General features: G+C 49.5%; 1 protein-coding gene across 5 annotated transcripts in view; it reads right to left on the bottom strand.

Annotated features, from left to right (window-relative positions):
• NRP2 (neuropilin 2) overlaps positions 1–23,343 on the bottom strand; it is an 88,381-nt gene extending 65,038 nt beyond the window's left edge. For all 5 annotated transcript variants that reach the window (XM_051623403.1, XM_051623404.1, XM_051623405.1 and 2 more), the window contains exons 1-2: positions 22,997–23,343; positions 10,841–11,018 (exon numbers count right to left, since the gene is read on the bottom strand). In XM_051623403.1, the coding sequence (XP_051479363.1) occupies positions 10,841–11,018; positions 22,997–23,069 (251 nt within the window). In that variant the 5' untranslated portion in view covers positions 23,070–23,343. The remainder of the gene's footprint in view (positions 1–10,840; positions 11,019–22,996) is intronic.
• Between the last annotated feature and the right edge of the window lie 392 nt (positions 23,344–23,735).

The raw sequence follows: 23,735 nt of genomic DNA, 5'->3' as shown, positions 1-23,735 counted from the left end.
CAGTTTGCAGCTTGTGGGGCCATTTTTGGCCATGCTGAGGCAAAAGATGCACTCAGAGCAGGTAGTGCTTGCCTTTGTCTTGTCCTGTTGGAAATAAATGCCTCTGGGAACAGCAGAGAAATGGGCTATCATTGCTCTGAATCTGAAGGGATTTTGCTGGATCTCACTGACTGAAATGACCAAAATCCAGTTGCAGCAGGGGAAGAGCCAGGCCTGGGGATACATAATTGCTTAGGATTTCTTGGAAGTTTGTTTTGAATTTGTGTATTCCAATTTCATCTTGTGTAATCACTGTATTGTGGGTTTTGTAATCATTCCACTGTGGTTTGGATTATTTTCTTATCTTCTCAAAAACTGGACCAGAATTTCTGAAGAAAAATCCAGTTATCCTGTTGTGTTGTTTGTTTTTTTTTTTTTTTTAAAAAAAAGAGTAAAAAAAAAAAAGTAAAAAAAGTCAGAAAATAACCCTAGCAGATAGGACAACTTATTAAAAAATGCCTTGAAAACAAAAAAAAAATGGAAACTACAAATAGCCTGTATTTATATTCCTTGGGTTGTTTTCACCCTCATACGAGCACCACTGATGGGAAGAGTCTTTCAGCAGTTACTGTTGACTTATGTGAGAAAAAAAAAATGTAGCCCAAACACATCTTTCTAGGGGCAAGATAAAACATAGCTGCAAACTGCTCTTGTGGCAAGTTCTAATTCAGGAGGGAATTTCAGCTCCTAGCACGCTGCATGCTGCTGACCCCCAAAGGAGAGCAGAGGCTCCCCTGTGCTTTGCTGTTCATCCTTGGGCTGCCTTCTTCAAGCTGTGTTGCCAGATTGCTGTGGAAAGGTCTGTTGGAGTAGCGCTCTCATCTGGGGCATGTCTGGAAAACCGTTCGTTCTATCACAGAACAAGATGTGCTAATGTGCGCTTTAGGGGTTTTCTGCAGGCTGTTGTTCAGGAGTTACACATGGCTGTTTAACTTTATTTCTGTCTCCAAAACCGTCTCTATAAATTCCTCACCCTTCTATCTTTAGCTGCAGGGGTCTTTTGTTGCAAGACATCTTTTGGGGGAAAAATAATGGTGAAACCAGGAATAAAAAATATAAAGCATGTTAAGAACAGCCCCCCTTTCCATGGCATTCTGCCTTCTGTTGCTGCTATAAGGGAACTGAAGTAACTTCACAATCTTTTCATACCCCAAAATGCAGGACACTTGAGAAACTGCATTTGCACTTTCCTCCTTCTGCTACTATCCATCTGTGGAAAAAATCAGACTTTGCTTTCTATGTCATTTTACTGTCACCACTTACAGGCACTTGATCACTAAGAGAAAGAAAAAAAAAGTATATAATAAAAGATAACAACCACAAGAGGAAAATTTACTGCTGAAAAGCAGCAGAGCAGGCAGAAAGCCAAGGGCAAATGCTCACTTTACCTGCTTTGCAGCAGGGGGAACAGGTGAACAGATTCCCACCTCCTGGTGGGATCCAGTGCTCAATAGCCCAGGCGATGGATGGAGATCAGTTTGGAACGGGCTGACCCTGGTGGCTGAAGTTCTAGAGACTGGGTGGCAGGTGCTGATGAGGATTAGGGAACATTCACATGCTCTGCTCTAATAGCCCTGTTCCTAGAGGAAAACACCCTCCATGGAGCTGTAGCAAGGCATGTCCTATCCCACCTTGCTGGCATGGTATCAGTCATGGCCTTAGACACAACATGCCATGAAGAATGAAAGAGCTGGTAATAACTGGGATCAGACGGGAGCTTTGCAGCTCAGCTTTCCACATATCACCCATTTGCACTGGCTTTTTGCAGCACAAAACCAAAACAAACACATCATTAGGCAGCAAGTGTATAAAGGAGGCTGTAAGAACAGAGCCCTGACCAGCCCACCCTCACGCTCCTGGCTGCCTACATTCCTTGTTAATGACGGCTGGTCACCCTGGGACCAGCCCACCCCGGGATGGCTTTCTGACCCCGCGGTTTCTCAGACACAGCCTGTTCACAGCCCAGCTCCTGCCTTAGCTGATGCACAAGTAATCAAAGCTTTGTTGCCAAGGCTGGCCTGCAGCCTCGGCTCTTTGGGCACTTCCACAACAACTCGACTGAGCCAGCTTGTAGTAAGAGTGGTTTTTGGGGCACACAGCACACCAAACCTGTCTGATCCCTCCTTGTGTGCTGTGTAGGTAGCATACCATCTCCTACCCCCTTCTCCCCCCAAAATATGGGCATTTGTTGCTCAACAGCCATCTGAACCAAGCCTTACCAAGGGTTTGAGCACAATCAATGCCTGGGAGAGGACAAGCATTGTGCCATGCACGCATCACCTCTTGGTGTGCGTTCGCAGCAGTGGTAGCTTTCCATCCAGATCTCAGAGGCAGCAATATCTGTCTGCAGGTATGGGAGGAATTAGCCACTTTCAGAGGCTGGCTGGTACCCCTGGGGTGTGCTCAGCCCCACCAGGGGCAGCAGGTCAGAGAGGCAGCCATGCCAAGACGGGAGAGAGAGATAGAGACAAGGGAGAGGGCCACTGCATGAAGCTGGTTGGTACTTTTTCTCCTTAATGCACTCTTGGAACCAGGAGATGGGAGTGTCCCTGTTTCTCCCACAAACAAGAGCCCTGCCACTGCTTTGTTCACGAAGATCTTCTTTGAAGCAACCCTTTGTGTCATGCTCTCGCTCAGCGGCAGCAGTGCATCTGCTTTGTCCTGCCAGCTCAGCCATGGAGTGTTTACAAGCCTTCCTCACCCTTCCAGGCTGTGGTTCAGCTCCATTGACACTGAAGGCAACAGACTTCTCTCTCGGCGTGTGATCAATCAATTACTTCCTCTGACACTCTATTACTATAGCCCTTACATCTCCAGATTGCAGATGAAAAGACAGGCTGAGAAGGGGGACAGGGAAGGGGAGAGGTCTCCTGAGGTCTCCTTCAATTGAGTTGTTGGACATCTGAAGAAATCCCCATCTGCCATATATAAAGACAGAGAGATGTTTTGCTCCTGAACAGTAGAAAAATCAGAGGGTTTTCACAAAAGAAAACCTAAGAAATCACATGGGTCAAAAAACTTCAACAAGATGCAGTGAACATAGATCAATGGCAAGTCAGTCCTCTCTGCTGATGGAAATTCCAGATCTTGTTCCTGCCCATGATTATCAGCCAAACATCAGCATTACCAAAGACCGAATGTGTGAGAGCCAGGCATTACACCTTCCCTTTTCACTGCAAAATAACAATGTAAATGAAACCTCACACCAACACTCACAAAAAAGGAAGGAAGCTGAGCACATGCCTCAAACTCTTGTGCTGCCGGTGGGGGGCGGGGATACTACTCCTTGTTGGACATCCATCAACAACACCAGCTCCGAGGGTTCCCTGGAGGTTTCTGATACATTGAGCACTTCCCATGCAAACCCCCTGCACGCGGCACAGCCTCGGCCAGCGTGGGGCTGAGCACAGGGGCTCTCCCCCCGCAGCGGTCTCAGCACAGCAGGACCCCACCTCAAAAACCAGGCACACGCCCTTCCTCATGCCAATCGCAATGTCTTCTGCACCTCTGCAAGAAGTGACGTTTGGGGCAGTCCCAGCACACACATAGAGCAGCTGCTCTCCCAGATTCTGTGCCATTTATAACAGGACTGTCTTTGGCACAGGATTTCTGCTGCCAGACCTCATTGCTTCAGGCTCTGCTTCTAGCAATATATTAAACACTAAAACACCTCCGTGTCTGGCCCAATGCTACCTTAAAACCACCACCATGCTACCAGACTGTGATCGCTCAGCAGCACTGCACGTATATCTCAAGAATTCCTTGGGATTCATTGGGGAAAAATCCCCAACAAAAAAAATCCCCAGGTTATTCACTCTTTCTAATGATCTACTGATCTATTTGCTAAGCCAGCATAAGGAAGGCTTTCTATGGTGTGTTTGAACTGATATATCAAAGACAGTTGCTTGAAACATCCTAGCTGTGATTAGTGGACCATGACTGCTATTAACTTATAAGGAATTCCAGGATCACCAGACTGTGGTTTGCAACATATTATTACATTGCCATTCAACGGCAGTGTGCAGCCACTTGATTTAAAGAAAACTGAGAACTAGTCTCAGTCTAAAAACTCATCTCCCTCAATTCTTTCAAATAAGTTCTGTGCTGAGCTCTGGCCAAAAGCAACCAGAAATTTCTTCAGTTTTCAGTCTGCTCTTTGCAGTCTGCTCTTTTTATTTTGCATTCATATTTAATTGCAGAATTCACACCCGGCCAGAAAAGGCTGGGAATGAACCAGTTGTCACCTGCAGAGCTCTGACCTGCTCCTGTGTGATGCTGCTATGCAGCAGCCTTTGGAGGAGAGTGTGCAATGCACTGTTGCTGTCTGGACTGGGTTTGATGCTGGCAGATGCCCAGGTCTTCTCTTTTTTATAGGGTGGGGAATTTGAAGTGATTTGCCAAAGCAGGAGCAGTAAATCAATAGCAGGGAGAGGGAAGAACCCAAATATCACAACTCCCAGCTGTGATATTGCTATGGAGTCTGCCACTCCCATTACAGCCTGACAATAACGATGATATCCACTAAAAGGCTGTATGTACCTAAGGCAAACAGTTGATCATTAAAGCCCAAACCAGTTCCTATGGAAATCAAGGTAAAACTTCCCACTGCCTTTACTGGGCTTTGCATCTGTTCCTGAACAACAACAACAACAATAATAACAAAGGGTAATTAAAAAAAATATAATTCTGGCACTCTCCTTACATTCACTAAACCTTCAAACTCCTGCATCCAGATAGCAAACCTGTGACACAGAAGAGCACTGCCAACCCTGCTCTGTAGTGCAAAAAAAGTGATCAAGACTCATATCCTCCCAGATTTTTAGGCTGTCCACCTGTTTGTGATGAGCCTCCTGAACAGTGTCACCCAGTGAGCAGGAGCACTGTTGCAAAGGCAGCCAAGGACCTTGGGCTTTTTTGCTGAAAGCACAAGCACCTCTCTGCTGTAGTTACCATCAGGTCCATTCCAGTAGGACTGCTCTACTACTGTCCTACCCTATGACATCTGTGCTAAGCAGGGTCAGCAAAGACACAGGGCTTAGAGCTGGGGTGTGGTGTGCACTGTATGCTTGCAAAAGCCACAGGTCTCTTATACTTTTAGCCGGATTCTGACCCCAGTTAGAGAGTAGTCACCACAGCCAGCCCTGTGCTTGATCCCTCCCCAGACACTGAGAGACTCATGGGTCCCACTACCTCTTTTGCTGGCCAGAGGGTCTGAGTAAGACCCAAATACACAACCAGCTCCCCCTTCTCACTCACAGGAAGGAGGGGGAGAGGTCTCTATCTCTAATGCTATTGTTCACAGTGTCACCAGCTGGCCCTCAATTTGTCATCATGCCAACAGGAAACAAGGTGCAAAACCAGATCTGACTCCTACGAGCCGGATGTTGATGAGCCAGCAGGACATAGGAGACCCCAGGGGAGTGACTCTGGGGCCATCACCTTCTGCCGAGCCTGGACTTGGCCTGTCCCCTCCTCAAGGGAGAGGCTCTGGGAAAGCACAGCCACAGAGCCTGCTAAGCTCTCACAGCTCTACAGATGGGCAGCAGAGAGATGCAACAACTTGAGCCATTAACTCATGTGCTGGTCTAACACTGCCACAGCTAACCCGTTCACTGATGTTTCATTTTGGAAAATGACCTGGGCTTGATGGGAATTATGAACTATACAGCAGAAGATGGACAGAGTTAAAAACAGTAGAAGCTCATTTGAAGACAAGTTGAGCTGCAGTGTCATATTACCCAGACTGAATTATTTCCTGTACGTCATAAATGTTGCTTCTGGCTACCCATGCCACAAATGTATGAGCAAGCAAATGCCTTCCTTAACATCTCATCTTTGACTTCCTCTCTGCAAAATTAAAGCTTGGCTCCTCCAGTGTTGAAGGAGATGCAGTCACTTCCCCTTGCATCCCAGAAAAGAACCTCTCCAGGCCCTGGCATTCTGTAGGGCTCTAAATGTGTTTGTCTTTTCTAAGGATTTTCCTGATCTCAAGATGAACTGCATTTTTTCTAAAATGTTTATTAATAAGATAATTATGTATACTTTCCAAAGCATTTACTAATTAGCTGTCCATAATTGCTGCCTTGTCTACTCTTAACCTTCACTGATGGAAGGACAGCTTCTTGCATTGTTTTGCTCTTGTCTGAAGATGGTCAACAGAGCCTGAATACTGCAGCCACCAGCTGCCTGCCTGGGCTTGCTGCAGCTTCCCCCCCTGCCTGAGTAAGGGACTTGAGCCAGTGCCTCTGCTGCTCTCTAGGAAGGATGCAGAGCTGTTGTGTTCCAGTGCGCAGCTTCCTGGAAGCACAGGACATGGCCATGCTGCCACAAAAGGCTTTCACTGGCTATCCAAGCCCACATGCCCTTCGTACAGTGGCCTGGGAACACCAGCATGTTACTACTGATGTCCCTGGCAGGCAGTGCTCTGCAAGATGGGTGCTTGGAGGGTGGTGGCTTCCCTTGCCAAACCTTGGTCTGCTCTGCCTTTCAGGCTGGGAGAGGGGCATCTCCTGCCATGCCTGTCCAGGATGCTGAACTTGGTTCAACTCTTGTCACCAGCATGGTGCTTACGAGGTCACAGTGATAACTGCATATGTTTCCTCATTACAGTGGCCCCAGTTCCTGTTTCTGGAAACCCCTAGGGCTTGTCATGGGGAGCCAAAGTCAGGAGGAAGAGCCTGACTGTGCAGCTCCGGGCTGGCTCCAATTTGCCGGCTCCTGCTTTTTTTTTGGAGCCCTGGGCCCCTGTCTCCAGAGACCTTCACCAGCATTTGGCATGTGCCACCAGAGGGGGCTGCAAGCCACAGAAGCAGTCCCCCAAATCCTCCCCAGGCAGGGATCCCACCGATTGCAACCCAGTTGTATAGTATGTGTCAGAAAGAGCTACAGAAAAAAACCCTGGCACCGTCTGTCATCGGGACTTTTTTCTGTAACGTTTCCGTGGTGCAGATGTTATGACTCAGCTGCAAGCCCTACTGTTTGCAGAGAGAACAAGCCCATCCGCCACAGTCTGGAGGCAGTGGGCCTCTGCCATGTGTGCACAGCAACATCCTGGCAGCCAGCGGCAGCTCTGCCCAGCATGATCCTCCTGCAGAGGAAGCCAAGTGCGGCTGGGGATGGCAGAGTCAGTAGCCAATCTTGGGAGGGAGCTTTTAATGATCTAAAGAGAAGTACAGCAGTGAGAGGGATGCAAGAGTGGAAAAGGTGGCTGGTTATAAATGCAGTGATTCACAGATCTGAGGTTTCTGACTTGGATTTTCCAAGCAAGGAGTGCAGGCAAAAAAGCAAAATGGCAATTGGGAAGAAGCTGGCAGCTCGGCTATGGGACTGTGTGAATATGGGGACAGCAAGCCCTCTCACACTTATTTCAAATGGCTCAGGCTGCTCCTGGGATCACAACTAAACCCTCGTATGCACAAGGCTGCCCAGCTACTAACATGCCATGCTGGGAGTGGAAACATTTCACCACAGCAGCAGCAGGGTGCTCTTTTCCACTGGATGCCACTTCCCTGTTCAGAGAGCAGCGACCAGTGGCGCAAGGCTGCAGTGCCCAAGCAGCAGCTGTGCTTGCAGCACAGAGAGGAAGAAACAGTGAGCAGACAGGCTTTTACGCTTATTTCTGAATAGTTCAGCAGATCTTGTACCAGAGCATCAAACTTCCCTTTTGGTTCTGCCATTGCTGCTGTGGCACCATGGCTGCAGGACGGCATGAACAAGGGCCTGGGCCCCATACACCCTATAAGAGTGTGTCCACCCTCTGGCAACAGGGATCCCTGCTGTGCAGGTGCACAGGAGCCACAACAGCAAAATAAGGCCAAGTTGAAAAATAAAAGCCCAGATGTGCCTTCGGAAAAATAATAGCAACAATCAGCAGCAATCAGCCACCCCAGGTTGCCACCTTTGGGTTTCCACCCAGCTGAGGCTCTCACCTCCAGGCTTGGAGGCCCAGCTGCCCTAGCCACTCAGCAGCCAGCTCTCACTCCAGTGTCTGGGCAGCACCAGGTACACAGATCCTTTCCAGCCAGGAGACCATTGACGAGAAATCACTGACCTATCAACAGAGGTCTCCAGGGTGCCAAGCACTGTATAAAACACAGGAGGAAACACCTCCAATCCCAAGGGAAAATCTAAAGCAGATACAAGAAAAGCCAGAAAGGACACAGTAAAACAAAAAGGAGTTTTCCAGATATTTTTGTAGGCCTTAGAATGCATTTTAGGAATGTAAATGTTATGCTTTATGAGGGAGAAACTTTAGCCTAATAAGGTAAAACAAAACGTTGAAGGATGAAGCAACAGAGGAAGGGGTTATAGTGTTTACCTCTGGCAGCTGGAAGCAAGGATCAGCCCTGATCCTGCTCTGATAGCTGCCAGGTAGCAATACCCATGTCTGCCCAGAGACATAGTGCCACAATGGGGCTCATCACCCTGTCACCTTTGTGTGAATGGGCTCTATACGAATTATCAGATGCCAAAAGGAGGGCTCTGCCCTGACACTGTTTCTTTGTTCCTGAACTCCTGTTCTGTTAAGAATCCCATCTGCAGCTGCAATGAGGCCTTCGTTTCTTCACAAAATACCCCCTGACATTCAGATGAGAGTTATTACTAGATGGTCACCTGTTGGTACTGCTTAATGCCCACATATTACACAGTGTTAAATACTTGTTGCCTTTGGGTAGATCACTTTAAGAAGAAAAATTCTCCCTTTCAGGCACTGTTTCTCATGCACAGTTTTCATTTGTTTGGATATGTTTCATATCAACCACTGCACATGAAGTTCTTTCAAACCCACTACTTCGCAGTGCTGGCTCTGCTGCGCTGGTACCCGAAGTCAGCTTGGCTCCCAGCTCATACCTGTGGCCAGCAGAACCCCAAGCATACCATGGATGAACCCTCTTTCATTTGCATACAGGTGGCAGCTGAGGTGATAGAAGTGCAAGCAAACTTCACTTTCAGGAGAGGTTTGATGTTAATACCTGCTTTCTACAGAGCAATGTTACCATAGGAGCCAAACTGAATCACAGACTGACAAAGCCCTCCACAACTCATGTCCCACATGGGGGACCAAATTCCTCGAGTGCAAACCTTTCTGCTGTAACTAAAGGCTCCCTGCATGCATGTACACACAGAAAGGGAAATGGCAACACCACTTAGCAGCCACTCAGAATATTTGCCATGGTAAAGTAGAAAGCAGCAAAGGTACAACATCTCCAGTACTCAGGCAGCCCCTCCAGCACACATCACATGCAGCTCTGGACCAGACATTGCTCTTACAGGGAGGAAAAACATGGCAAAATTTGGCCAAGGTGCTCAGAGCTAAAACTGACAGCTTCACACATGTGGAGGAAACAGCAGGTGCCCATGGGGGTTTCTGGCTCTCTGACCAACCTGGCTTTCCCTGTCCAAGACCTTGGAGAGGCAGAAGCTGGAGTCCCACCTGCCCAGCTCGACCCCTACCCTGCACACAACACTGCCCTGCCCAATACATACCCTATAGTCTGCAGACTGCTAATACAGGTCTATAAAGCTTTTATTACTGTGAATTTGGGGCAACTGCATTCATTAGCTATGAGAAGGCTACACAATTCAGTCTGTACAAGCAATAATAAAATCTGATAGCAACCATCACTCCCACGTGCACTGCTGGGTGTTAATCTATGCCCACATTAAGCCTTTCTCTACCTTATCCCCTCTCTAAACACCAGCCTGATTCTGAAAAGTGCTAAATGCCTTGCACACACAGTAACTTCAGGGAGAGTTCATGGTGCTCAAAGCCTTATTAGCCCAGGCTTTATCTACAAGGGGTTGATGAGATCCACAATGGCATCAATCAGCACACCTTTATTAGAGTTAGAGAAGCTACACCGATTTGCAGTAGCTGAGGATCCAGCTCTGTACTTCATAACCTTCAGTACATCATCAAACCCATGCTGAATTCTTTGTTCTCCACAGGACTGCTTCTACAGCCCCATAAATGCTTCCCCTTTTTGCAAACAGAGTTCCCCTCTCCATATATAAGTCCCTTTTAATCAACAGGACAAGTGTGTCTGGCAAGACTGCTGTGTTAGGCCTGTTTTAGGAGACTTCAAGCTCCTTCACAGCTCAGCCATCCCTGTAACTGGCTGTGGATTCCAGATTAAACACATAGGTTTATACGTCTGCTGAGACCATGTTATTAACTCAGCCTTTTATGGTGTCCTTTGATGCTGTTAATTATTCTTTACTAGCTGTTAATTGTTTTTCCTGGACATCTAGTTTCCTAGTCCCTTCTTAAAAGAGAAAAAAACTCAAACAAAACCAAACCCCCAGTTGACCAAGCAGAATAAGCGCTGTGGAGAGTCAGATCCAGCGCAAACAGCTCTGACCCCCGAGCCCCCAGCCTCCCATGGTTCTCCAGCCCTAGAGTTCTCTGTGCCATACCTCTGCCTAGTTACATGACAGGAAATTGCTCTGCTCTCCCAGCACAGTTTAATAGGACAGTGAGGCCACTTTGACACTGAGAAAAATAAGCTTTTACCAAAGTCAAACTTGGGTTGAAAAACAGTTAGCTCTTGCTTTCAGGTGATATCAGGCTGAGTTAAGAACTACCAGTTCAACGCAGACTATGCTCATCCTATGTGTCCAAAGCAGCATGTTATAACCACCCAGATGGAAGAGCCACACTTGCCCCTTAAAGGGCAGTGAGACAGAGCACTAAGGGGGTCAGGACAATGCTTGTTTTCATATGCAAGGAAGCATGAGGCCCATACTGCTAGACAAAAGTGGGAAAAGGTGACTAGGTAATAGAAAGAAAGAGGCGTCTTACTTGCAGTCATGCTTTTCAATTTCAAAGTGAGGGTTGAAGTTGAGGATGATCTTCTGGTTGGATTCAGGGGTGTAGATGACCCACTCACAGTTCTGGTGGGAGGGGTAGTCATTGGGGTACCCTGGGGAGGTGATGTATCCGGCATCCTTGGAGTTCAGGCGGCCCCCGCATGGCTGAGCTGCAGAGACACAAGACAGAAGGGAACAAGACACTGAAACAGGTTCTGAGCATCAGCCGAGCACAGCTGCTCCCTCCGGGCCACTTCTAGGGGTGGTCTGATAAAGGCCATTCTCCAGGCAGTTGACATCCATTTTGTATTCTAATATTTCATATTAATCTTTGGGCAAGGGCAATTATTCTACACAACAAACTTTTCACCTGCACCTCCTACCACCTACCTTACATACCACATTTCACACAGACCAGAAAAGAGAAATAAACACTCTTGCTGAAGCAATTACAGAGCCATAAAGTAAGAAATAGATTGATATCAGATCATCTGGAGCTGCCTCATTTTATCCCTTCTTTTGCCTCCTTTGCAAGCTGCTCTGTGGCAATCTCCCACAGCTGCCCTGAGGCACACCAAAATTTGGATGAGTACAACCCTCAGCACAGCTGCAAGAGTGCAGAAAGCTTTGCTGGTCCCAAGGAAGGAAACTGAGGCATGGTGGGGCTGATGGTGAGGCCCAGGCATGTGGCTGGTGGCAGAGCTGAGGACAGCCCTTCTCTGTTTGCTGTGCTCTCTGCCCCCATCCCCACTTTCTCCCACCATCCCATCTAGGCAGACTGGCCTCCCACCTCCCAAAACCTTTCAAGCTAACCCAGCCAGTGGAATTGTAGATGTAGATAATAAGGAGTGGTGGTTTTGTGGGGCTAACCCACAAATGGCTGGCAACGGCTGCATGGTGAGCTCAGGAAGCACTCTTAGCATTGGGTTAGAACAGGCCCTAGAGGGCGATTTCATCTTCAAAAAAACATTTAATCTCATGAACACTGCAAATCAAATTTATTATTGCATTACTTGCTGGGAGGAAAATCTGCATCACAGGGTCAATTGGTAACGCACTACAAATCCCAACAAAGCCCCTTTCTCCACGAGGCCCCTATTGCATGCCTCTCACTGGTTCCTGTCCCTTGCACCCACCCCATCCCAGTGCCACAGCCCCATAGGCTGCCACAGATGCCCATGGAAGTCAGCATTGCTTTCTCACACCCAGAAAAATGGGCAGAAAACAACAAAACGGGCAAAACCCAGCAAGACCCTCAGCCCCTCCACAGGGTGGGCTGGCAGGCAATCCAGGGTGCCTCTGGTCCTGTGTTGCAGAAAGGCTTTCCTCTCCCTGGTGACAAGCCATGAGGTACAGCATGGAATGCAAATTCTCATGTGTTGTCCTCACTGCAAGGCTGCCCTCACAGCCTCCCCACAGTCCTGGAGGACTCCAGTCCTGTAGGAGGGTGTGGGTGGGCTTTCCCAGAGCCCATGTAGGCACACCTTGCAATGAAGGCCTAAGGCACATCCCATGCTCCCAAGGGAGCCAAGGTGCAGGAGAAGCATCTTCGTTGGTGTAGAAGTCACCAGGTGTCCCTCATCCCATTGGCTCTGTGGGCTGAGGGTCTCCGGTGCTCCCCACTGCCATGGCCCTGAGGGCTTTCCTTGTCTCTCCTGCAGTGCCACTTACTGCAAAGCCCTGGAACAACCCAGGAAAAGCAAAACTGCAGATTCATGTGGACTCATTCCCATGCTGTAAGTCTGGCTCTGTCCCTCTTGCCATGAGATCCACCATTTCCCAGGGATGTCCCCTGTCAGACTGTCACAAGTTTACCCACTCTGAGCAGGAACACCCCAGCCCACCTTCAAAATTGCCCTCTTACCAGAGCCAACCCGAGCACCAGGAGGAAGGCAGGACCCCTTGGCAGTAATGTTACCTGGAAAAATCTCACTTTGAATAAACAACCTGCTGCTTGCATAAAATGCACGTGCCTTGTGCAAGAACAAGGGCAGCAGGAGGGCCCTTTGTGGGGGAAAGAGGCTTTCTTCACCATGAAAGCACCCGGTCTCCGTTTTCCCCATTTTTTGCATGTCCCCTCACATTCATTTTTCAAAATAACTTCCTTCCTATACACCCAAAGGTAGATCTGGAGCCTTCCCTTTTTTCTTAAAATAATCCTGTAAGTATCCTGAAAAATACGAGGGGAAAAAATCACAACACTGCCACAAGAGAAGCTGAGAATATCCAAAAACATCTGGTTTTTGTTTCACAGGAGAGCTTGCTCAATGCACAAACACGTACAAGCCTATGTTCTTGCACAAATCTCTTTTCTCAGCAAGGCACATTTGCCCACATATGTGTCTATGTGGTTTAGGGGGATAGAGAGAGAAAGAGACACATTCACGTGGAAGGAAGAAATTCATGGACTTGTTGACATCCATGTACAAATAGACGTGTAATTCACACTTCACTCATGTACACACTTTCACACCTCCTCATAAAAATTCACACCTCGTTTGCACACATGTCCACCCCCTCCAGCAAAGAGAAATATTCAAGCTGCAGATTATTTTTCTTGGAAAGGGCAAAGTCTCGAAGCAATGAAAATACAGTTAATCCTTCCACACCTCGTCATCCCCTCCCTGTCTCTCCAGCTTTAACACACATGCTACCCGCTAGGCTGATACCCCCAACATCACCTACCACTCAGAAGCTGCTAGCCCCACTCGTGCCAGATACTATGCATACCCTGTGAACTGTTGCAACTCAACTGGTTGGAGGGGAACTGCAATGTGAACAGAGGTGTCCGGCTCCAGTTTGCTCTGTCTCTTCCATGACAAACAAATTGAGGATCAGAAACCCAGGTTTACCTTGATCTTAAAATTTCTCCCTTGCCCTGTGGGACCATCGCAGGTCAGTGGAAAGCAAAGCTAAGGAAATCCCTGATTTCGATCCTGATTTTAGGTCAGCTTGATGCCCAAGTTAAACTGCTGGTGCCAGTGAGGACAGCCTGAGTGAGAGAGGCCGGAGCCCAGCTCTCTGCCAACTGTGGTATCTGCAGCAAAATGGGACAAGCAGGCTAAAGCCACTGAGTAGACAGAAGCACCAGCCACAACCCTCAGGTGTTCAGATACCACCAGGAAAATGTCACCATCTTTTTAGAGTAGGGAAAGCCTTCCACCCACAAGAAAGTTTATCTGTATCTCACAGAGGAACATATTTTGTGCTCTCATTTATCCTTCTCCCAGGAAGTAAAGAGAAATGAAGGGGGCTACTTCAGTACAACGCTGCCTTGTCCATGCACAGCACGTGGTGGGCAATAACACACCAGGGCAACTGGGGCTTCTTAGAGTTACCTGAAGAGGCAACATGACTTTAATATCTTTGTAATTGTTCTGTCAGGCTTTTTCTCTTTTGATTCACTGGTATCTAGCAGATAAACACTTGCAACAAAAAAATAATGTACCACTGTAGCCACTGACAAAGGGTTTGCCTCAGCAGACATGTCAACCACTGGCTTCTGCATAAAATGGGGCTTGTTTTGTACACAGTACTGGGTGAAGTTTCCACATAAATGCATCCTTTCTTACTGATGCATTGAGTCCACACAGGAAAATGAAAAGAGAGAAGAGAGGAGGAGAAGAGAGGAGGAGAAGAGAGGAGGAGAAGAGAGGAGGAGAAGAGAGGAGGAGAAGAGAGGAGGAGAAAAAGAAAGCAGGTGAGTGGCATGGGTACTGCCCAGGCTGCATGCTTTGGAAGCAAAAAGGGCTTCACAGCTAATGCGCTCTGGCAGCTTTTGCCAGCCCTGAATTCACTTAATAAAATTAAAATGAAATTCTGAACTATAAGCCAAGTCTGCCAGGTGCATGGGACATCCCATTGCTCAGTAAGCAAAATACAGGCATTGAAAGCAAACTGCTGGGGTCCCTGCCAGCCCGCATAGTGGAGGGGCCAGTGAAGCACTCTGCTGATGTTGAGGCCACAGAAGAGCAGCTGGGCTCCTCAATGGAGGCTAGTGAGGTCAGTACTCCTGCCAGCATCGGAGCAGGCTGGGCTTAGGATGGGAAATCCTCAGATCCCCTCCTCTACTAAGGTCCACAACATGATTTACACTATCTCAGTAACCCTCTCCTTGCAGGACCACCCCAACAGGGGAACCTACACCAGAGGACAACCACCAAGCCATAGGAATGGGAAAGGAGAAGCTCACAAAGGCAGACTCCTGCAAGCACTCCAGTGTGCAGTGGGCAACTCCAAGTTTCCTACAGAGATGAGGTATCAGCAGTTGAGCTCCTTACCTTTTCCGAGGGGCAGACCCCTCTTTTCCTGCCTTGATGGAGATGTCCAGGCTGATGAAGTCTCCCCCTGCCTCTCCCAGGCTGCTATGAGCAGTCATCACACCGGGGATCCAAAAATAACAGCCAGACCCCGGGAACCTCCACCCACCGCTTGGGGTTTTTCAGCTCCGCAGCTCATCAGCACGCACTGAAACCTTAGGCCAGGAGCAAAGCATTCTACTTGAATTTCCTGCCTATTAAACCCCTCTGGATTTCCCTCGCCCCAGGAGACCAGGCCTCACTGTTATTGTTGGACCTTCAACACAGAAACTAAAGCCAACTCTGCCTGTAACAAAAATAATCATCACCAGAGTGGCCCGTTTCACAACAAACACACATACTACAGCCTCTCAGAGCTTGCAGCATCCAGCAGAAAACTCCCATGTGTTTTGATCTTCTGGGTTCAGTTTACTTTGGGATGTAATTCTGGGCTGCACACAAAACTTAAGCGTTCTTGTTGCCTTAGTGGCAAGCAGCAGCATCAGTGTCTGTGCTGCTCAGAAAGAGCAGCATTTGAGGGCACTAAAGGAGCAAGGGAGAGACATCCCATGAGTCCCATGGCTCAGGGGTGCTCCATCTAGCCTCATTACTTACTTCTCTTCCTCAAATGAGGCCCTCACAGCACAGCTCCACACTCTCATCCAACAACCACAGATTATGTCTATGTCCCTGGATTCAGTGCTGGGCAGAGAGGATTTGCCCTGTCTACCCTCCGACAGCACAGCAAAATACAGGTCCTGGCACAGACAACCTACTGCTCTGAGAGCTGAACTTGGCACGCACCCTTGTGCAGCAATCCCTGCATTTCAGTCTTGTTAAAGTCAAACAGCTCTTCAAAGAGCAAAGTTTTTCAAGGTTCACATGCATCCAAACGCTTTGCCAAACCCTGGCAGATCCAGGAGGCCAGAAACAGATCTCTTCTGCTGAGGATTCATTGCCATTAACGTTCATCCTGCCTCATTCTCCAGGCACTGGCCCTGGGGGAGAGCCTGGGCATAGTAGGGGCTCTCAATCCAAACTATGCAGCACAACTTTCATATCAGGCAGCAACACAAATGCCAACTCCTGGATTTAAACGATACAGCTTAGCCATTGGCCAAGCAGAGAGACACAGTGCAGAGGAAGCTAATATGATTAGATATTTTATCCCCAGTAGCATAGATCATTTTAGCAGAAGCGTGTTTGCTTTGGATTGTGAGATAAAGCTTCAAAGGCTTCCTGAACAAATTAATGGACAAACACACCCAAACAACACAAAGCACTTACAGGCATGTTTCATCCCAGAGTGACACCCACATCCATGTCTTGGGATTTCACACAAGAAGGGAAAGTCTCCTGGACATTTTATTGAGGGCCTATAAAAGTTTAACTAAATTTTCACTTAGAAGTAGAGGCACAGCAAAGGAAAATTTAAAGACTGCTTTTGTGATCTGATCCAGGATTTTGTTTGATTCAAAGTGTCTCAAGACTGTCACGAGATACGCTCATAAAAACACTGTCTGGGCTTAAGCAAAAAAGGAACACTCCAATCCATCAATTGAGGAATGCAGCCGTTTGACCACTTCCTAAGGCAACTGGGGAGGGATGCAATATATTCACTTTATAGAGCTGGACAGCAGTGAGAGGGGAATGCTGGAAAGCTCAGCAAATGGAACATTTTAGCTGAGCCTTAGCAAAAAGATAACTTTAAATTATTTTTAAATGAGAAGGGAGTGTTGGAGGGAGGAAGAGACAGAAGAAGATTTGGAGATTTCTGGTAACTGCTCTTTCTTTGCTACGTTAATCTAGAGAAGAATTAAGTGGAAACCTGAAGCTTCACCATGGAAAATGAGAGGGCCAAATCCTGCACCCAAATCCAGGTAATTTGCTTTGAAATCACTGGAGTTCAGCTGATTGCCACACCTGCAATTCTGGATAGCCATCTTCCAGGGGCTGGCATCTCTTTGTACCACTTGAGTGAGTGGCAACCCTCACATTTAAAGGTTGTCAGTTAAGGGTGTTGGTGGTTTCCTTCCCCAAAAAACCCTGTATTTTGATGAGATTTCATATCCTGGTTTTTACACGGTGCTACCTCTGCTAACTTTACTTGTCATCTTATATTACAGGCAAATTCAATTCCAGTAGAGCAATAGGCTTAATAGTGTTGGTCTTTATATAGATTTGTGTGCACACAGTTCCCCCAGCCTGCCTGTGACTGTCATCAGTGGCTCTGGAATTACAACTCCTGGCTGCACTGATAATAATTTGAGAGAGTGCATGACCATGTGTGTGCATGGACAAGGAAGGGGGATAACTGCATCTTGAACCTGCAGGAATCACGCCTGCTTCTCCTGCCTCTGTGTTAGGCTCCCAAGAGCTTGAAGCATTGTGGAAACACACTGCCATCTCCCAGGAACAGGTGGAAGCTTCAAGAGACCTTCAAGCTGTAGACTGGGCAGTTTCTGAAGAAACCTTGCTAGTACCACAGGCAGAGAAACAGATTCGGGGAAGCTTGAAGGGTCAAAGCTGAGGTAGAAATAAAGCAGAGGCTTCCTGCATGGCAGCCTGCCACCCTACCTATAGGCTACACTAAGAAATAATATTAGAATGAAATTATTTGTTAAGCCAGCCTATGAATGCCATCAATAACAGGTTGGTTTGAGGGCCATGGAGGAAAATTGAGAGACATTTCTAATTGTGCACATTAAAGAAAGAGCCATGGATTCACCTAGGATTCCTCTCTAAAGAGCTTCAGGCTTGATGAAAGGTGTTCAATGCCTCTGAAATACTAATTAGTATTGTTATTATGACAATTCCAAGAAGAATAAAAGCCTGTTTCGTCTCTCATCTCCCCCTGCGCCCTCCCAGCTCTCTCACACCTTTCAAGCCCATCTGTCAGGGTCCATTCTTCACAAAAACTGAATTCTGGCTTTCCCCACTGGACAATGGCAGTTTATTCCTGCCTCTTCCCAAAGTGGCTGGCAGAACCTCTCTGAATCCTGCACCACCCCTGGCTCAGCTCACCCTCCCAAGGGCCCTGTTGGAGCTGCAGAGCTAATCCTGGTGCCTCAGCACTGGGCAGCCCCACAGATGTGATGAGAGGGAATGAGAGGGGAAGGAGCCCCTCTGGAGCCACCCAGGGAGAGGCCTCACTGCAGCTCCCCCCATGCATGCTGCCGAGCAGCAGCAGCTTCAGCCTTTACGATGGCTTGCTCAAAACCAGCTACTGCCGACCCTCAACTACTAGCGCCTAAGTTATTACACATTCTGGCGAGTGTCTTAAACACATTGTTTCTTGCTGAGCACATATTCAGCGGTCACACAGAAAGGGAGGAAAGCAGAAGAGAGCCTGGGGGTGCGCATGAGGGAGAAAGTTGCCAAGGGGCTCTGGGTGTGTGAGGAAGAGTGTGAGGAAGGGAAGGATGGAGGAGTGCGTATGTAGCAGGCAGCAAGGTCGGGGGGACCAGAGGGGCTCTGTGCATAAAAGATAGAGGTTTGTGTGCTTGTGAAGAGAGAGGGGGAACTAGGAGATAGTAAGTGTGTGTATCTGTGCCTCCATGCACAAGGGGTTGGGGTTTTCCTCCCTTCTCTCCCTGCAGATGTCCCCTAAAAAACAGGGTTCAAAAGAGCCTTTCAACAAAACGTAAGCAGAGCAAAGGGACAGTGTTCTTTTGGCTTCCCCACCTTCCTAGGAGGGACACAGATACAGGCAGGCATTCAAGCCCCACACAGACAGGAATTCACAGCTAGGGGTGGCCCACCAGAACAGTTGGGGCAGATGTTTTGCCTTTGTCTCAAAGGCACGGGGAGAAATCAAGGTGGGTTTCAAAGACCCAGAGCCCAGTACTTCATCTCGGGAGCCCATTTTCTTTGATTCATCAAGTATGAAGAGAGGGGTGGAAGGATTCAGACAGAAAGCCTCTGCAGGTATCCATCCCTGCAAGTAATACTTTGGGCTATTCTGCATGACGAATCATTGCTTGTACCCCTTTCCCCAACCTGTTTGGGAAGAGGCTGCCTCGTCAAGACTGTAGTCATGCAAACAGTGGGCATCACTTGCATGTAGAAAGGGTTACAGATCCAAGTGGTGATTTTGAGTGTTTGGCCCTGTGCCTGCCGACCTCATGCTGACAAACCTCTCCGCTGTGTCTGTGCTTGTGTGTTTTCTGCACAGGCGTCAAGCCTGGCTCAGGATCTGGCCTTCTGAGATTGCGATTTGGCTCAGGCAGGGAGAAGGCTGACCCTTTGATTCTGAGTATGATTAAAACCATGCTACTGTAGCGCTAAGCTGTGTGCAACACTGCTAGCAACAGCTCTGATTTATGTTGTTGCTAGTGTTGCGGTTTCCACCAGGGTGTAGACAGGGATTTAGAAAATAGCCCAGCTACCTCTTTGTCTGTGTGTATTATAATTAGAAACGTGTCAAAGGGCTGTTACAGAGTGAGGGTAGAGCTGGAAATGTTAACACCCCACTTCTGCCCTCACCTCCATTCTAACACCATCAGCCCCAGCTTGGGTGTGTACAGGCACAGCAACTCTGCACACTTCCTGGATTAGACAACTATATTCCTGAGATCCCATAGGGATGCAGTGGTGGTGACTTCACTGCACAATGGAGGGCAAGTTCAGCAGCTTCCAGTTTGCTCTCAGGCTGCTGCAATCTGTCCGCACCATCGTGGCTAAATGCCTACTTTTTCTACTTCGATTTCAGATAGTATCATGGGTCTCTGATAGAGACGATTTATTTTTCTAGCACAGCTGGTCTGTCAGAGGTCATATAATTTGGCAGCAATCCCAGTGCTTAAAAATTAATTTTTCCTTATTAATACAACTGGGGGTCCCACCGGATAAGATCCCAGCCTTATCTGAACCTGACAGCTTCCTAAACCCCGTGAAGGATGCTTTCTCCTCTCTGGCTTTCTGTGATACAAGGCCACCATGTCCTGGAGCCTGGCAGCACTGGAGGTTTCTGTTGAGAAACCAATCCACCCGCCTGCCTGGAGCAGCACACTGCTGGGATGGGAAGTGCTGCCTTCTCCGACCCAGCAAAGCAGGTTGCTTTCCCATTTTAACCTTCTAAGCCATGCATGAGGTATGAAACACAGAGTAAATACTGGGAAGAGCGTTGGGGCTGGAAAGGAACATGGCAAGATGAGTGTCCTGACAGAGCCTGCTGGGTCCAGTATACCTGCCTGTCACTCCAGACACAATGATTTTTCTGCAGCAAGAAAGTTAGGAAAACAAAATGCAGCATCCTAACTTGGGTGAGAGCCCCCCACTGAGCTTGTATCAGTCATTTTCAGTGATAGCCCTGACAACTGACTGATTCCTAGGCTAAAAAAGCTTTTGTTCCCAGTAAGAGCCGAGTTAACAGCACAATGGGTAAAAGGCATTACACCTGGCACTCGCGTGGGTGTGTGCGTGCATGTTTGTATGTGTGCCGCCGTGTGTCTGCTTGGCTGCAATTTGTTTTGGTCCCCCTCCCCACTTTGCTATATCTCCTAAGTCATTACTAAAAACACTAGCTTTTAGGCAAACTAGTTGGAAGGCTTCAAGAGTGAGCTTTTCATGGAGCTGCAATAAACATCGTCTGAACGGCTCAGTACTTAGGTCACCCAAATCTGTTACTCTTTTTCTTGATTACTTTTTACAGGAAAATGAAAAACACAGTCACCCAGCCTTCAGATTATCTTCCAGGGTCTCCCACCCACTCCCCTCCATGCTTATCTCAGGGTTTGCTTGGCTACATACAAATTGGCAGCTGCACTGTTTATCTCTTACTGTAGAAATATTGCAGGAGGTTTTTTTTTCCATGTGGATTATCATATTATAGTCTATTAAAAACATCTCCCTTCTCTACTAACCTCCCTTAGGGAACTGTAAGAGGGACTTTTGTAAGGGGGAAAGCTTTCAGATACACCAGACTGAAACATAAATCCATCTACCTCTGACATGCTTTTCATCCTACCTGGCTAATTTTGTGGCACTGAGCACAGCCTGATCTAGGTTCACACCCCATTACCCCATACCTTTGCTCACTGGGCTAGCAATAAAGTAATTTGACTGGGTTTGTAGCACCTCAACAATATCTCGGCAAAGAGCTGCTGTGTTAGCCACAGGGAGACAACTTCCTTGCTAGCTCAAACACCATGTGATGCTCTGGTTAGCTGGGAAAACCCCGCTTTCAAATAAATATTTCTTACAGCAACAGAATGGCCTCAGAGACGCGGTTGGCTCATAAAATCCTTTCCAGCTAGAAGTCCTGATTCCCAGCCCACTCAAGGATAGAAGGAGATGTGCACACAGATACGGACACACTCTCAGGCTCAGCAGCCACAGGGATTGCAGCCAGCTTGGCCAGTGCACCCTCAGGAGAAAGCCTCAGGTTACAGCCCGATCTGCCTCTGCACAATACCCACTCCAGAAGCCAGACACTGCCTTTGCAACAGGGACCATCTGAAAAGACTGTTGTACCCGGCAGGGGCCTCCCAGAACTTTGCCCTTTCTCTTCACCCCATCGAGTGCCTATTCATTTGTTTTCCTATTTGAACAAAAGATGGGATTTTTTCCTTTTCTTTATAACTCTTAAGGAAGGCGGCAATGCCAGCCGGCAACTGAATGTACACGGAGCGTGTTTGCCAGGAATGTCTTTGCTTTGCTGCTGCAAAGAAGAGGGACTGTCTCAGACAGCAGACTCTCCCATTTCTACAGAGTTATTGGTAGCCATGCCACCCCGGGGCTGAGGAAGTCAGCGTGGCACTAGGAAAGGTAGGGATCCATGTATGCACAGCATGCCTTGCCATTTAACGCTGCCTTGGTCAGACCTCAGCTCTGGACCCTGTCTCCCCATGGGCTGTCTGAGGCATGTCCCGAGGCTCTGACTAACGGGAAGGGAAACCCACAGGTCAGCAGCTGCTGGCTTGGCACCACCATCCTACCAGGCAGTTCCTGGGCTGCTGACCACGGAAAGAGCCCCAACAGAGTGGTGGAAGGCTTGGATGAGGCATATCCTTTCTCTCCAGTGACTGCTCCCGGTGGGGACCTTGCTGCCCCCACTGGCCAGACCCAAAAGCCAGCGGCCGGGGAGCACAGGGCCCAGCCTCAACGCACCCTTGCCCATCCCTTGTTCGTAAGCCGAGACAAGGCAAGCACCAGGGGTTCATCCCAGCGTTTCCTAACAATCCAGCCTAGCTATTAAGCGAAAACCAGAAAAAAACACTCGCGCCCCAAAGCCCGCCACGAACTCGCCAGGCCCCGGAACACTCCGGGGTTTGCAAAGTAAGCGCGGGTCCCGCACGTACGGCTTTCCCGGGGTGCTGCCCGAAGGATGCTGCTGCTGCCGCAAGCCTCGCCTGCTCCCAGCGCCGCCCTGCACGGCTCCCGGCTGCTGCTCCCTGCCCGATGGTTTTAATTTCTCACCCAAAGTTTCCCGAGGTTGCAACCCGGCACGGGGCCGCGGCAGCCGGATGCGGTTGAACCCTATCGCTTCCCCGCACTTCCCCGCGACTCTCCAAAAACCAGCACGCAACTTTCCAATGCGGCTCCGTCCCTCGCCCCTTCACGCCGGGCGATGGGAGCTGCGCGGCTACATCCCTGTGCGCTTTGCCGGGGGGGGGGGGGGGCTGCGTCATCCCGCCCCACCGCACGCATGAACCCCTCAAAACCCGTACTAGGAAAACTGCGCGGCACCGCCGATCTCTCATTTATTCCCTGTGCGATGCCCGAGGCCGGGCAAAACCTCTATACGTGCGCCCGGGACCGCGGACGGGCACCCGAAAGTTGGGCGGGGGTTGAGGAGTCCCCCGCCCACGCGCGGCCGGGGGCATCCCCCGTCGCGGGGCGCGCCTTACCTGTCTCCGCCGTGCCTCGGGAGCCGGGCAAGCACAGCCCTAGAAATCCCCACGCGAGAAGAAACGTATCCATCCTTCGGAAGAAATGAGAAAAAAAACAACCCAAAACACCCGAGACTGCGGGGCCGGGTTTCACCTCCCTGCCCCGAGCACGCCGCGCCCCGCGTGGGCGCCCCACTGGCGACGGGCTCCGGCGGGGCTCAGCGCGGAGCGGCGGCCTCGCCCGGGCCGGGGCTGCGGGGCGGGCGGTGCTGCCGAGCGCCTCTCCCCTAGGGCGACCCGCGGGGTCGGCGCCTCGGCATCCCCCGGGGCGCGGCGACGCGAGCCGTGCGGACCGGGGCGCCGTCTGCGCCTCCTCTCTCTCCCTGCCGGCGCCTCGCAGCCTTTTCAGGCAGGGCGGCATGTGGCTGTCAGCGCCCAGCGCCGGCACCGCCCCCCGCGCACCGCCCCGCACCGCCCCGCCGGGCCGCGCCCCCCCGCGCACCGCCCCGCACCGCTCGCAGCCGCGGGGAAGCGCGGAGGCTCCCGCAGCGCCGGGGGAGGAGGGGGATAGCGGCGCGGAGCCAGGCACAGCCCTGGCCGTACCGCCGCCCGGCCCCTTCCCCGAGCGCTGCCGGCCTCGCAGCGCGGACAAGAACCACGAAAACCCCGATCGAAATAATTGCGAGAGAGCAGGGCTATGCGAAGGGAGACACCCAGGAGCTGTCAGATGGGGGAGCATCAGGACAAGGATTGTCCC

The sequence above is a fragment of the Apus apus genome, chromosome 6 (assembly GCF_020740795.1).
Source record: "Apus apus isolate bApuApu2 chromosome 6, bApuApu2.pri.cur, whole genome shotgun sequence".
Taxonomy (NCBI): domain Eukaryota; kingdom Metazoa; phylum Chordata; class Aves; order Apodiformes; family Apodidae; genus Apus; species Apus apus.
The sequence above is the reverse complement of the archived record's forward strand: the minus strand, read 5'-3'. Positions and strand labels throughout refer to the sequence as shown.